The 14,816-nt window shown below is 39.3% G+C and overlaps 1 protein-coding gene across 5 annotated transcripts in view; it reads right to left on the bottom strand.

The window, feature by feature from the left end:
- Positions 1-6: 6 nt before the first annotated feature.
- Positions 7-14,816, bottom strand: part of GABRB1 (gamma-aminobutyric acid type A receptor subunit beta1) — a 432,747-nt gene continuing 417,937 nt past the window's right edge. For 4 of the 5 annotated variants that reach the window (XM_019665772.1, XM_019665771.1, XM_019665773.1 and 1 more), the window contains one exon: positions 5,898-8,607. In XM_019665772.1, coding sequence (XP_019521317.1) covers positions 8,263-8,607 — 345 coding nt within the window. In that variant the 3' untranslated portion in view covers positions 5,898-8,262. Of the gene's footprint in view, positions 1,100-5,896; positions 8,608-14,816 lie in introns of those variants that run through there. The other variant, XR_002126571.1, reaches the window with a different exon arrangement.

Genomic DNA, 14,816 nt, shown 5'->3' with positions numbered 1-14,816 from the left:
TTTCTGCCACTTGATATGAATGCATGAGTGTAGCCATTTTGCAACCATAATGGATGCTGATAACATGCAGAGTCAGGAAGACCTGGTTATGGAAGGGTTTGGGTCCTGGATGACATCATTGTGCTATTGAAATAATTAACTCAGTAACCACCTTACTTCTGAACTTATTGTGATACGAGATAGTAACATTTTGATTGTTAAAGTTACTTTTAGTTGTGTCTTTTGTTACTTGCATCTGAGTGAATTCTACTTGATATACCTATTAGAAAGTATTAATCTCAACTTGGTGAGAATTTGAAGACTTAAAAGTGCTTCTTCTGTTTTTAAGACTATGATACTAAATATGAAACCATCTCTACGTTAAAGTATGAGAAACCTGAAAAAAAACCAAAACTATTAGCTTACCATTTTAAGAGGAGTGATGCATTTACCTGCACATAGGAAGGTTGGAACAATAGTTTTTGTAGGGTGTGTGAGGTCAAGGGGCAGAATATTAAGCTACTTTTACAAAAAAAAAGAGGTCATCGCATTCATAGTCTGGCCTACCACAGAAGGGAGGAATTTTTAGGCACCCTGCTAACAATTTCAAATGGTCAGGGGGCTCTCAGGAAAAATCATGCAAGTTTAGAGTAGAAAGGTATCTTTTCAAAATGGAAACAAGAACATCTATGTGCAGGAATGCATTGTGTTATGTTCAGAGACTGGAATGGGAAGATTCATGCATGCTTTGAAAATATGACTAGCTACAATTGCTAATCACAATTTAATAAGTAAACTTTCAATTTTGTCTTTGCTGTACCCCAAACATTTGGCAGATATAACTAATTGAGAGGGGGATGGAAGGAGGTGGGGCAGAGTGGATAACAGAGGCTCTAAAGACCTGGAGTTTTTTTCTAACTAGATTGGAAGCTGCTTCTTGAGAGGTCAACCCTATCTGCTTCTCCATTTACACGGCACAAGACAGTGGTGGGGTCCAGAGCTGGGGAGGAACATTAAGGGGCCCTGCAACAGCACTTCTGCTGAGATGTTGCTTAGAAGCTGGCTTTTCCACTCACGAGGGGCATGCCATGGCTTTTCCTAAGTGACATCTTCCAGAGATCTAAAAATAGAGACCACACTGATTTATGCTACCTGGGATTCTCCAATGCTCTTCAAGGGAAACATTGTACTGTAGATCATTACTAAAATCATAAAATAATTATTTTTTTTCGAATTGCATGCCAATTTAACTTTATGTTCTATATACTTTTTAAAGGAATATGAACATGTATTGAAGTTGATTCACTTGACACCCTGCTGGCTTACTCCCAAAGACATGAAACAAGGAACATGACTAAATTTGTGGGGCTATGTTAGCAGAGGCCATGGTACTCCTCCATATTTCTGGAAACCTCCTGTACAAATGAACCTCTCTAAAAGTCCCTTTGAAATTTAGTTCTGGAAGGGAACTTGAAGGTCACCTGGTGGCATGTCTGAAGTCACACAGTTGGGCAGTGGTAGACAGCGCAAAGGCCAGGGTGTGCAGCCCTATGGCCAAGGTGTCTTCCATCCCACTCTAAGTTCCCACTCCCCACCACACAGCACATTTCTTGTTAACTTTGAAAGTTAAGCTGCACATTGCTTGATATATGTTCAGAGAACTCTCTCTTCTCTAAGCATAGAAATGCGATATGGACAAAAGATGTTCTATGTATTTTATAAAGGCAGTTAGACAGTTTGCATTATGACCTACTCCATTACTAACTATATTTAATGTCTGCTGGAAGGTTAAGAGGGAATAGATAGGGTGATGCATAGAAGTGGAAACCTTTAATAGGAACTAGATACAGAACAGCTGAGGCAGGTCAAGTTCCTAGAGGATAGTCTGTAAGTAGCGGTGTGCTACATGAATGATAAGCCATTCTGGGAGGAATAATAATAGACTTTTAAATGGTGTCCAATTAGGGCTGAAGGAGGGCATGACTAAATGAGTTTGATGAAAAAGAATTGCGACTGTGTGAATATTACAACTACAATGTACAGAGGTGGTCTTATCAAATTATAGTGTAGATAATGTAAATTTTTCTAGGTTTGAGCTAATGCTTATTTTATTATATTTTGAATTAGGCTGGGAGAGAAAAGGTTTATGTAAACACATGTGCTCTTCACATAGGGACAGAAAAGAAAAATAACCCAAGGCAATTTGGAGGAGGCTACAGTAAGTACACAAGCTACCCCCAAAAGCCTTTTAAAGGCAATAGGAGTAGGAATTTGGGGAAATTATTAAAATTCATTATTTTTGTGGATTCAATTGAAAGTGTGCAATATAAGCCCAAAGAAGCTTCCAACTTTCAGCTTCACGGGCAAGATAACTTATGAGGTCTGGAAATGAGAAAGAAGAAAAAGAAACGCATCAATTTCATTGGGTTAAGGCATGAGGCAGGATGGCATATGAGGAGGAATGAACACAAGAGAGGTAATCTATTTTACACAGCCAAACCTACAAAATGCACACACATATCCTATTTAAATAATTTTCACTTATAAAAAGTCACATTGGAAAATGTCCCCTCTTCTCCATTTCTCTCCAAAAGGAAACCCAGGGAGAAGTAGGAGCCAGATAGGAATGCTGACTCCTCTTATTCATCCTTTGGCTTCCAACTGGGGCTGTTTTAAGCTAGTGAATCTGTGACCCTGTGAACCTAAGGCAAACGCATTAATGTTATTTGGCCTATCTGTTTGTTTTGTTTTTCTATTGTATGCAGAGAAAGTGCTGGTCAAGTCATTCAGTGGAATGGTTTTCTTTCCCTGCTGGTCCGGAAAGACTACCACTATTTTCCCCACATTTAATTCCTGCTGAAGCGTTTCTGTTGAGTGCTGGTAGCTCCAGGATGTGCCAGGTGTCTAGGGGCCAGTCAGGGATGATTGTGAGTCCCTTGACGTATCAAGGAATTTTTGATTAGGAAAAACAAAGCAAACAACTGTGAGATGTTTTCAGCTCAAATAAGGAAGCTCTTGCTATTGGAGAAGTAACAACAAACTCAAAACTCTTTCCGTTCCTCTTCCAGGAACTTAGTATTTCCTGGCTTGCAATTTCTCTATTAAAAAGCATTTCCTTTCAAGTGTTTGCTTCTGAAATTGCAACCTCTTACAACCAAATTTTCTGTTAGTGTAGTTGTTTTCAGTTAACTAGAAAACAGTATGATTAAAGTAAAAGCACAATGTATTCTGGGCCTACAAATTGACTGACCTGATAAGTTCCAACAGGGCATTTTTCTTCTTCAATTGATGGTGGACCCTCATCAGCACATTTTGAACCAAAATGTCTCACAATGATGGCTCCTGACACTTAAAATGCTGGCACAAAAAAACCCTGTCTTGCTAAGTTCTTACCTCTAAGAAAGACACTGTGCAATCTAAAATATTGCTAAGAAACCCATCTATGTCCCTTCTTGCTTGGATATTCTGAATTTCTGTAGATGCTATTGCTCTCTCTCTGGGACTGTCAGTTTGCATGGAAACACATCTTATAGCATAATATCCCACCATTCTGAAGACTTTTTCAGAATACCAGGGCTTTGGAGAAATATATTTGAGGATATTTAATTGTCAGGTTCTCTTTTAAGTTTAACTCGCGTATATCAAACATATCCCGGGTCTCCAGCTGAAAAATGCTTGTTTTAATTCCCAATATTTCCCTTTACTATTTTAAAAAAGTGACAGGGTTACTTCTGAATATTTCAGAAAGGAATCAGTCAGTTGGTGTTATCAATGCCATTCACTATTTCTTCCTTTTCTCCTTCCCATCAGTTGGACATTTGACTGTTTACCCTGATCAAACCCACCCACTCACTTCTATTCTTATTAAAGGTTCTGGGAAACAGTGTGGAAAGAAAAAAGTTAAAAGCTAAAGCTACTGGTGCAAATACAGCTTTGGATTACCTGCGGATATGATTATCTCTCCCACCCCTTACTCCCTCAACAGCATGGAAATTCAGTATCTGAATATATGAATAGCCACGAATGACATAAAAACACATCTACTTTTCATGACACATTTCCAGGAGCAGCTGGCTACAGTTTCTGTCTCTGCCGTTCCCGAGCCCCACGGATGCGCAGCCTTCTCAGCAGTACTGTCCCTTTCCATGGGGTTGGGGCATGAGGCAGTGATCACAGGCACCGGGCAGAGTTACACAACTGCACACACAAAATGGCAGAGAAAGAGCAAGGGCTAAAAAGATTCTGGTTTGGGTCCAAATCACTAGTCGTTTCACTTAATGGATAAAAGCAAGTGCCTTATAAGCTTACAGTATTTACAATGCTCAGAGTTTTCAAATGTCCACCTAAAGCCAGGACCACCACGCAACAGGGAACAGTTCAATGAACTATGTACAGAATTTACAAGGAAGTTTACACAATATTCTACATTCCATTAACAAGTTTACCTTTGTGTTTACTGTTTGCTTTCAGGACACTGAGATAGTTTTGTTTGTTTTTCTGTCCTCATCCCAGTAACTGCTGATGGAACCAACATGAACAGTTAATGCTTGCACATGTCTTTTTCCTCCCTCTACGGTATATGATGACACTTTGTGTAGGAAAAAAAATTGTGGCCACATCACCCTTTGGTAAGATACTATTCAACACTGTCCATATAAGAAATCTTGGAGATTGTTGTCTTTTAGCATTATAAATATATCTTTTTTGTTGTTGTTTAACTTGCCAAATTTTAATTGAATTCTCTTAAATGGATGTTTATAAAGTAGTCATTGATTTTAGAAAGATGGAATTTAGTCAACATTTCTGCGTATTGCACATAATGTTTGTTTAAGAAAAACCTAGCCTTGGATCCATAAACCAAACTTTATTTTCTGCACCACATTTTACTCTCTGCATTTTCAATATCCCTCATTGATTGTAATGCACAATAAAGGTGGTATGTATGAAAACACATATCATTTAGTCGGCAGAATTACCAACCAGTCTGCTGTTTCTATTTGGTAACATACAGGATGGAGGCAATAATCCTGGGTAATTCAAGCCAAAAATACATCTTTACCTGGGTCGTTGCCTCAGGAAGCTGTTAAGTGTAATGCACATGTCACCCCTGATATTTTAAGCCAAGGAATGTGAGTGGAAGGAACGAGTGTGTAGTAATCACTATCAAATGAAAGATGGGATTTATGCTGGATCTCACAAGTTAAGTCTACGACACAATTTATGTCACAGTTTATGAACTGTGATCATGGGGTCCCCCTGAAAATGCTTGTAGAATAAAAGGGTGAATCTGTGCAATTTTCAGCCTCTGCTGCTGCTTCAGTAATGAAGGAAATTATGGCTATTTTCATGGCAAAAAGAAAATAACCTAATAATAGTTAAATGGTAACCCCTCTATTATGTGATGATCTGAATTTCTCAGGAATGGGAACCAGTTTGAGGGCATTTAAGAATGTCTAACAACTTTCATGTTTTATGTACATCATTTTGGGCAAAACAAGGGAGAGAGGCAGAGAAGGAAGGATTTTTTTCCATGCATTGTTCAGCCTGGTGGGTGGGGCTAAGGAGGGGAAGATTTGGCTAAGAGGCTTCCAGAAAAAGGGAGTGTGAACAGAGGCCATTAACCAGAAATGTGGCAGCTTCTCCATTTTTCTGGCTACCATTGCTTCTAAAATCAGAGCTGTTGAATAGGATTTGCATAATGGTGTCTGTGACACCTCTACTGTCCAGGAGGCCATACAGTGACACCATTTTGTGCCTGATGTAATATTCAGGCTTACTAATTTTACAGTTTACAAAGGTTAAGATATAATTATTCAAAATGTTCTTTTTTTCTTATCAATACTTTACATCTAAACTACAGCATCAAATTCTTTAGACTTTTAAGGCGAGATAAAAATAATAATAAAAATATAAATACCTCAATCTTTTCCAAGAAGAATGATCTAAACAGATAAATAAAGAAAAATTGTTTTGTTAAGGAACATAGATTACAGATACTTTCTTTCTGATTTAGCACTTCATCCTTAAAAGTTTTTTAAAGAGCTTTGATACCAGAATGATTCATTCCTGTTAGGCACTAGCCAAGTCTCCTTTCCAGTATTTAAAATAAATGGCTACACAGGGGTTCCTGGGTGGTCATTGGGAATGTTAACCTTACAGTCACTGGTATGGTCACTTTCCACTCTATTTGGGTGTTTTACAATGGCAAAGCATCTCACCCTGCCAAGGAAATAGTCAGTTTCAAAATGGATCACTGTATCCCCAGAGACTAGACATTTCCTTGACCAGGGAACTGTGATTATACAATTAAAACCTAAATGAAAATTTGGTCCCCATACCCTACTAATTCCTTATGAAACCATTGAGATAATTTTTCTAGTCAAAGCAGAGTTTGTATATCTTTCCTAATGTATATTACCTATAGTCATAACCATTCATTTATTTTTGGGATTCTGTTTTCCTCTTGCTTTCTAAAAGAATATAACTCTCTCTCCTTGGGCTCATCAGTAGGAATTCAGCCTTATCGTTCAATTAAGGCTATACTTTCTAGCAGCTGATGCATGAACCCTCGTCACAGCCTTAGGGAGACAGTCAGATCATAAAATTAGGCAATTATCCCTATGATTACCTCAACCTTTATTTCACTTCTGTGGAGTAGGTCCCCATCGCTTCCATCACTGGTTGGTCAACTTAGAGTTTTACTCCGCCTGGTTAATGCACATACAGAATTCTTAGATATTCAAACTCAAAAAAATAACGAGGCTTTAATGACATAGAAAGGGATGAATCTCAATTGCAGCTGGTTGGACATGTTTAGAATTGTGTGGTGAGCTATTGAGGAATGTTCCTTCTACCACGGCCGTGACCAAAGTAATCTATGAGCAGAGATAAGGCAGAGCAGCAATGACAGTGATTAATGAGTGTACACAGCATCCATACGTAAGGGGCTGGTATGAATGTTTAGAAGGCCCAGTGAGTTTGTCATTGTTGCTGTCATCTATGGTGTTGCTATTTTAAGGTTTTCTTCGAAACAGAAATCTGGCCTTGGAGAACTATGACACCCAAATGGGTGTGTGTGTGCCTTTCCTGAAGCAATCATTTAATATTTTGGAATGCAGAGCTCAGAGAGCAGAGCCATAAGGTGCTGGCTGAGGCCTGTGTAACTAGCCTGTCACCATGAAATGCTGCTCTCTGGAAGGCTAAGAAATATATACTATTTGATCTAAGATTTTGGCAGCTCAGGTAACTGCCCAGGCACCCTTTTCACAGCACATAAGTCTTGCCTTTACACGGAAAGAGCAATATTTTTCTCAAGCAAAAATTGCTCACTCTCCTCCTTTTTGAATCTCCCTCCGCTAGTCACCTTTCTCTCACTCTCCCTGGAGCAGGAACGAGGGAAATGCGATGGCATGGCTTCACTGCACAACGTCAAGTGACTCCAGGCTAATGAAATGAGTTCAGGGCTGTCCATTAGAAATAGTTAAAAGAAAGAGGTCATTAACTCCTAAACTCCTTAGTCTCAAGAAGAAAAGAAAAATGCTCTCAATGGTTACCAGGTTGGATTCTAATGTTAATTTTAAATCGGTCTGGAAGTCTGAGAAAGAAGCATTTTTCAGAAGATCCAGTTTAATGGAGAGGTGAAGCTGGCAGATTGGGTTTGCATAACCTCGATCAGACCTTGCCAATCCCTCCCTCCTCTCCTGGAGCTGAGACCCCTATGACAGAGTCAGGGAAGTTTGGGAGTGTGTGTGTGTGTGGGGGTCTTTCTTCCTCTTCTAGGCTCCTTTTTGTTTTCCCTTCTTCCTGGAAATCTGTAACTTGTCAATGGCTTTGTTTTTTTTTTCTTCTGAGATCCTGGAAATTGTATTGGTTTTTTTTGGCAGCATGAGATTGTTACAGTTTACCAGGAATCAGTGTGCACAGAGAGCTAGGTCTTTTCATTCTTGTTTAAAAAAATAAATCAATAAAATCGAGGGCTAGGAAGGACTACTCACGACCTACCTACCTACTGCTCTGTGAGTGTGTTTGTTTGTAAACATGGCAATTAATAAGCTCTGAAAGAGCTGATAACCTGGAACCACAGTAGACTGGAAAAAAATAGTGTTTTTTTTTTTTTTAAGTAAACATGGTGCAGTAATAAAATTGATATGCAAGACCTAAAACCAATTCGATGGCTGAATCTCTTACCTCAAAAAACACAACAGGATTGCTGTTGGGGACCTGTGGGTTAAAACAGCAAGAGAAGAGGAAAAGGCGTCGTTTCCGAAACCATTAGGACAGACCTTAGTGTACATAGTAAAGCCAGTAAACGACGTTGAAAAGAGAGAAGGTGATGGGGAAAAACATTCGGGACCACTTGTCTATGGAATTGACGTCAGTCAAGTCTGGGATTTTGACTTTGAGCTGCGAGGCGCGCCTGCGGATGCGCCCCTTGCTGTGCGCGCCGTGCCGCTCCAGCGCGCGCCCGTAGGCCTCGCGGCTGCTCATCGGCTTGCGGTAGTGGATGCTGGCGCTGTCGTACGAGTACATGGTGGTCTTGGGGTCGCTCACGCCCGTGAGCACTTCCGAGCCGCTCGTCTCGTTCCTGATTTCCAGGGTGCTGAGGAGAATGTTGCCGTGGGCGTCGACCTGACGGAGAAAGGACAGGCTCAGGCACAACTGCTGGGACATTCGTTGGTATTCATTACCTTGTAACTGATGACACCACACGGGGCTCATTAAGCATCGCACCCCTAGACACCTCGCGCTGCGTGCCTCCTGGACCTGGACTCTCCCTCTCTCATCTGCCATCTACCGTTTATCATATCCGTGCATCCATCCATCCATCCATCCATCCATCCATCCATCCATCCATCCATCATTCATCTCCACTCACAAAACACATGTATGTGTGTATAAGTGTGTATGCGTGTAGACTATATATATTTATATATTATTTTTGTTGTTACTAAACCACTTATTATGTACATATATACAGAGGGTGCTAAAAATGAAAAAAGTGAGTAAATTAAAAAATATATTAGTATGGGTAGGTCTGTGGATGTAAACATGGCAATTGAAGTTTGTTTTATCTATCTAAGTCACTGTGTACTTAAGATTCTTTTAATAAAACCATTGAATATATATATATATGTATATATGTATATATATGTGTATATATATATATATATATATATATAATATGGTGCCAAGAAAAGTATACACATTTTAAGAAAGGAAAAACTATTAAAATTGCAATACTCAATATATACCCATAAAAAAAAGATGACTACAAGTCACGTTTGACTTCTGCAATTACAAGAAGTGCTCAAAATGGTTACCATCAGCGTCCAGTCACTTCTGATTACAGCGAACTACTTCTTGAGCAACACTGACCAAAGTGTCCACTTGTATACATTTTTTTTGGCACTCTCGGTATATTCTTTGTATATATGTCTACATATATATGGCATTTTTTGTTGTTGTTACAAAAGTGGTACATGGGAACATTTAAAACTAGAAACAGGAAAGAAAAGTAAAACTTCATATTCTGACATTCAGTATCCATTATTTTTAATATCTTGCTAGCCTTCTACTCTTTTTTCTATTCATATACACTTAAGACACAGGCCCACTGGGTATACTTTTCTTGGCAATCTGCTTTTGTTAGTTAATAGTATATAGCCTGGTCATCTTTCCATGTTATTGAGTATTCCTCTGTGACATCATTTATTAATAGCTTATATGGATAAACCATAATTGAATTAATCCATTGTTAAATGCTAAGGCTTGTTCTACTTTTGTAATATTATATAAACAAACCTGCAAGGAACATCTTTAAGCTAAGTCTTTGTGCATTCCATAATTACTTCCTCAGGCTATATTGGCAAAAATGGGATTCATGGGTTATTTTGACCTTTGTTTCTTCACCATTGTTCACTGTTGCTTTCTGCCATTCCAGTGATTCCTATTTGAGATTTCCTGGTTCTTCTCTTTGCTATGTCCACATACACACGTTTTGGAACCAAAAGAAATGTGAGTCCGTTTGGCCCTCAATGTGACTTTGTCTAAGTTCAAGCTGATGTACTTTGCAAACTGATTTCCCTGGAGGAGACATGGTTCATTCATGCAAATGCGTTTGAAATACTTCCAAGGGCAACACAGGCAGCTGTGTTTGAATCTAGTGTTATTAGCACAGTACCTGATATACAGTAAGTGCTCCATAAATGCTTTCGAATGAAACTATCAGTAAACACTTGTTGAAAGCCCAAGGCATAGGTAGGCAAGTAAAAGAACCAGGTGATGAAGAAAGAGATAGAGAAAAGCATAGGAGGAGGCAAAGGCAAACAAGAGGGAAAGAAAAGAAAGGTACAGAGGGTGGGATGTGATGTTGGTACATCACAGATGAGAATTAAGATTTATTGTGTCCACCATTGTGCCTGGCATATGACAGGCACTTTGTATATATTACTTGTTTAATACTTAACAACAAACTACCTCAAGTTTACTCCCCTACGAAGTGCCAGGCCTGAAATTACCCATCATGCCCTCACCAGCACTTCTAGCTTCTTTATTCAGGGAGTTATTATTAACTTTTGTTGTTGTTAATAACTATTGTTATTGAATCCTACTGAGTAATTTATCTCAGTTATTTCTTATAACAACACTATGAAACATATGATAGTGTCCTAGTTCAGCAGATGGAGAAACAGAGGCTCAGAAATCCAAAGTAAGTTTCCTAAGATTAAATAGAGGATAAGTGCTCAATTTGGGATTAAAACACAGCATACTCTTTGTCTCAAATATAATTTTCCTTCCTCTTTGCATGTTAATCACTATGATTTCTTCAAGGCTCAACTTTAACCCTACTTCCTCTGTGTACTTGTGTACCTTATCTGATCATAGTAACCTCAAGAAGTAACTTACTTTTTCTCCCTCTCTCTCTCTCAACAAACATTCATTGAGTGCTTACTATGTGTCAGATACAGTGTTAAGTATCCAGGATGTGTGTGTGTGTGTGTGTGATAGTGTAAGAATATGGTTGAAAAAATCGTGCATATGAAACTTTAGGTTACTAAAGAGGATGGTAGCGTTGAAGTGACACAGAGCAAAGTGTTTAATTCAGTAGGAAAGGGACAAATACCTGAGAAGATGAGGTGGTGCACATGATTTTGCTAGGTACTGTGTCCCACCCAGTTAAGAGACTCATAAAACATGGATTTTTTGCCCTTCAGATAATAATTTTAGAGATACAGAGTGAGATACAATATCCGCAGTGACAAGAGTTTTGTTTTGTTTTTTCTTTTTTTTAGCTGAGCCACCTGTTGGCAGCTCAGCTCGGGCGGGGAAATCGAACCGCTGTTGCTCAGAGCTCACACACTTGAGCGAACTCTTAACCAACTGAGCCACTTGGCCAGCCCAAGAGTTTTTAACCAAATGATAAATGGTACAGTATGGACCATGATTAGGGGTTCATAAAAGTGATAAATCATTGGGGGTCAAGGAAAGCTTTATGAAGAAGGTGTGGCTTCTACTTGGTCTTGAAGGAAGGGTAGAGGACAGAACAAAGAATCAGGAGTTAAAAACTGCTTTCTCATCCTGGTGTTGTTATTAACTCCATTTCCTCATCTATAAATGAAAAGGTTTCACTAGGTAATCTCAAAGGTTTGTTTTCAATTTTGACAATATTCCAGGCAGAGAACACAGCATTATAAAAAAATACTTGTAAAACTGAATCACTTGATCTGTATTGTATGCATCATTAAGCTACATTATTATGATATCTAAGTAAACAATTTGCTAGAATTTAGAATCAGCCAGTGAAGCATACAGATGCTCCTCATTAAACAGAAGTCGTGGCAAGCGAGGTACATTTTATTAAGATATTTTGATTAACCTTGGTGCAGACACAAATGTACTTACAAATTGCATGAGGTTTATTAGTCTGTGCAAATCCCTCAAAATACTCTTTCATTGAGCTAGAAATCATAGCTTTAAGTGGTTTGACATAAAATAATGGGTCCATTTTTGCATGTACTCATGAAAGTGAATTTCATTACTATATAGTTAAATCAACATTATCGTGCTTTTTATGAGGGAAATTTAAGAAGTGTTGTATAACAACTCTTGCCTATCTCCAGTCTCTCTCCTACACAATCTAGGTTTTATCTTAAAAGCTATTGGTATAGACTGTAAGTGTGAGTGAGTGAACGTGCACGCATGTGTGTGTGTGTGTGTGTGTGTGTGTGTGTGTGTGTGTGTGTGTGTGTGTGTGTGTGGTGGCATGCTCGTGAATTTCTTTTGAAGTGTGAGATTTCATCCCCCATCCTACAAGCTTTTTGCTGCAGGGTAAGGTAGATGTGTGGTAGTCATACCACTGCTGACATCAGCAAGTGTTGGGGTGGCTCTGCCCTAACCCCTGTCCTTTGGAAAAGAATGGTTTCGCTTTGGCTCAAACATTAAGAGCACCCATGGTATCCTTATATCCACAGCTAGCACAGCTTTCCAAAAATAATATCCATGGGAAAAGTAGCCACTGTTTTTTCACATCTTCAGAAGCAGTGAGGTGCCATGTTATGCATTGCTTCAACATCAGCAATGATCCAACTCTGTCTAGTTAGTAAGGAAATGGCAACATTTGAGTTGGATGCAATCAAGACATCAAAGATTTTAAAACCTTGCAGCAGATAGAAGTAAAGCAAATGAAAATGTCAACATACTGGAACTCTAGGATGGATACAGACTAATATACTTCCTCAAACATTGCTGATGTTGAAATAACTGTTTAGTAAGATAATCATTCTCCACTCCTCATGTTGCCATAAAGTAAGGAACTGCCACTCCAATCCCCAGGACAGAAGCTATGGGAGGAATACTTCCAGCTTTTTTTGTGTTTCTTCTTTTCCTCTGCTCCCCACTGATCTATCTGATGGCAACCTTTGGAAGAAGGAGACAGGCATACTTAGCTCTGTGCATTCTGGATTTTTCTCTTCTCTGATCTGCTTACAGAGAAGGTGCAATCCAGCTAGGGACATGCACGTTAAACCTGTTAGGTTGGTGGGTAAGGCCTGCACTTGCTCCGTGGTTCCAATGATTGGGAGGTAAGTTGTTGGGAACCGTGCAGGCTGGCTTTAGTGATGCATTGTTTTGCATCTTGTTTTGCTCCTTTTTGCACCTGTAGGATGTTTTACTTAACACTAAGGTACCAGGCGAGTTCGGCCAGTTCCTAAAGAGACACAGAAGATTTGTAGCTATTTGGGTTAATGGAAGGAAGTGTTCTGGGAGGCTTACCCCTAAGGTCTCTCCCTGACCTTTAAAGTATCTAGTAGATAGTTAATGATCTACTTTTGAAGGAGGTAATGCATGTTTATCCCTTCTGTTTTGCAGTACCCTGGATGTATATAAGGGTGTTGGAAAATAAACTCGGGGCTTCAGTATTTACTGGAGTCCTCCCGGTAACTCTCTCTCTTCTGTCTCTTTTCTTAATCCTAACGCCCCCCGCTCAGGACTGTTCGAGATATCGGCTGGCTCCGATAGTAAGTCTGTCTAATATTCAGGGGAATGACTACATTTTATTAAGCACACATTACTCAAATCAACACCACTGATTCTTTTTATTTTTTAGTTTAGAGTATCACTGAACATAAATTTAGAGAAAATGAATACGATTATTATTAAGGCTTCAGGAAGACCAATAAAGAAACCCTCTCTCAGATAGATGATCAAAATGCAAGCTTTAGGTGACTAATAAAGGGGAGCAGAGAACGGGGCATAAGGTCTACAGCCCTAAGGGTCTGATAATACTTCACCCACACCCTACTCCCCATTAGACAGGTATTTTCTGTAAGAGGTAATTTTAGGTGGATCATGGATAAATATTTAAAATGTTAATAGTTCATTCATTCACTCACTTGATCAATGTTTATTGAGTATCTACTATGCACCAGCACTGATTCAGACACTGATGAAGAAATCAGCCCCTCCATCAGCAACAGGACATCATATCCCATATCGTAGAACTTCAAAGATCTCAAATAATAAACCCTCTTCGTCTTGTACCCTCCTATTCAAACCCTGTGACTTCCCCATCTTCTATTGGTTCTAAATGTTTTACTAGACAAATGCTATGACCTCTTTCAAACTGAGGTTTTTAGTTCTCTTTCCAACAGACTTTTTTTGAGTTTGTTCACTGTGACCATGAGCTCCACCTCCTCCTTGCTTGCTGAGCCTTTCTCTCATCTTCCTTCCTGAAGGTCATGATACCTGACCTTGAGGCGTGCTGACCACAGGCAGATCTTGGAGGCCTCATATATAAAGGAACGCCTGGGATTTCATTGCAGAGATCTGAGATGTGAGGGGATGATACAGCTTCTGGCTGGTGAACCCTCTCCTGCCTTCCTACAGTATAGTGTTTCATCAACCACAACTCTTGTTTTTAAATTGTAAGGGCACAATCCTGGGAAAATAGTAGAGAACAAAACAGACAAGGTGCTTGAACTGTTGGCCCTTATATATTTTTCTTTTTTAAGTTTATTGAAGAAGAGTGTGTTATTCCAGGACCCATCAACTCAAAGTCAAGTAGTTGTTTTCAATCTAGTTGTGGAGGGTGCAGCTCACTGGCCCACGTGGGAATCGAACCAGCAACCTTGGTGATTAGAGCCTACGCTCTAACCACCTGAGCTAACCAGTCGCCCAGCCCTTATATTCTTATGGAGAAAAATATTGCCATGTTCTTTACTAGGAAAACTTAAGTGTCATATAACAGAAGAAGGCAATACTTCTTCCCCCCAAAATTAGTTTTTAAAAAATTGAGGGCCGGCCTAGTGGCGTGTTGGTTAGGAGTTAGCTTGGGACACCAG

The sequence above is a fragment of the Hipposideros armiger genome, unplaced genomic scaffold (genome assembly GCF_001890085.2).
Source record: "Hipposideros armiger isolate ML-2016 unplaced genomic scaffold, ASM189008v1 scaffold_452, whole genome shotgun sequence".
NCBI lineage: Eukaryota > Metazoa > Chordata > Mammalia > Chiroptera > Hipposideridae > Hipposideros > Hipposideros armiger.
Note: the sequence above shows the minus strand (reverse complement) of the source record. Positions and strands in the feature narration are given on the sequence as shown.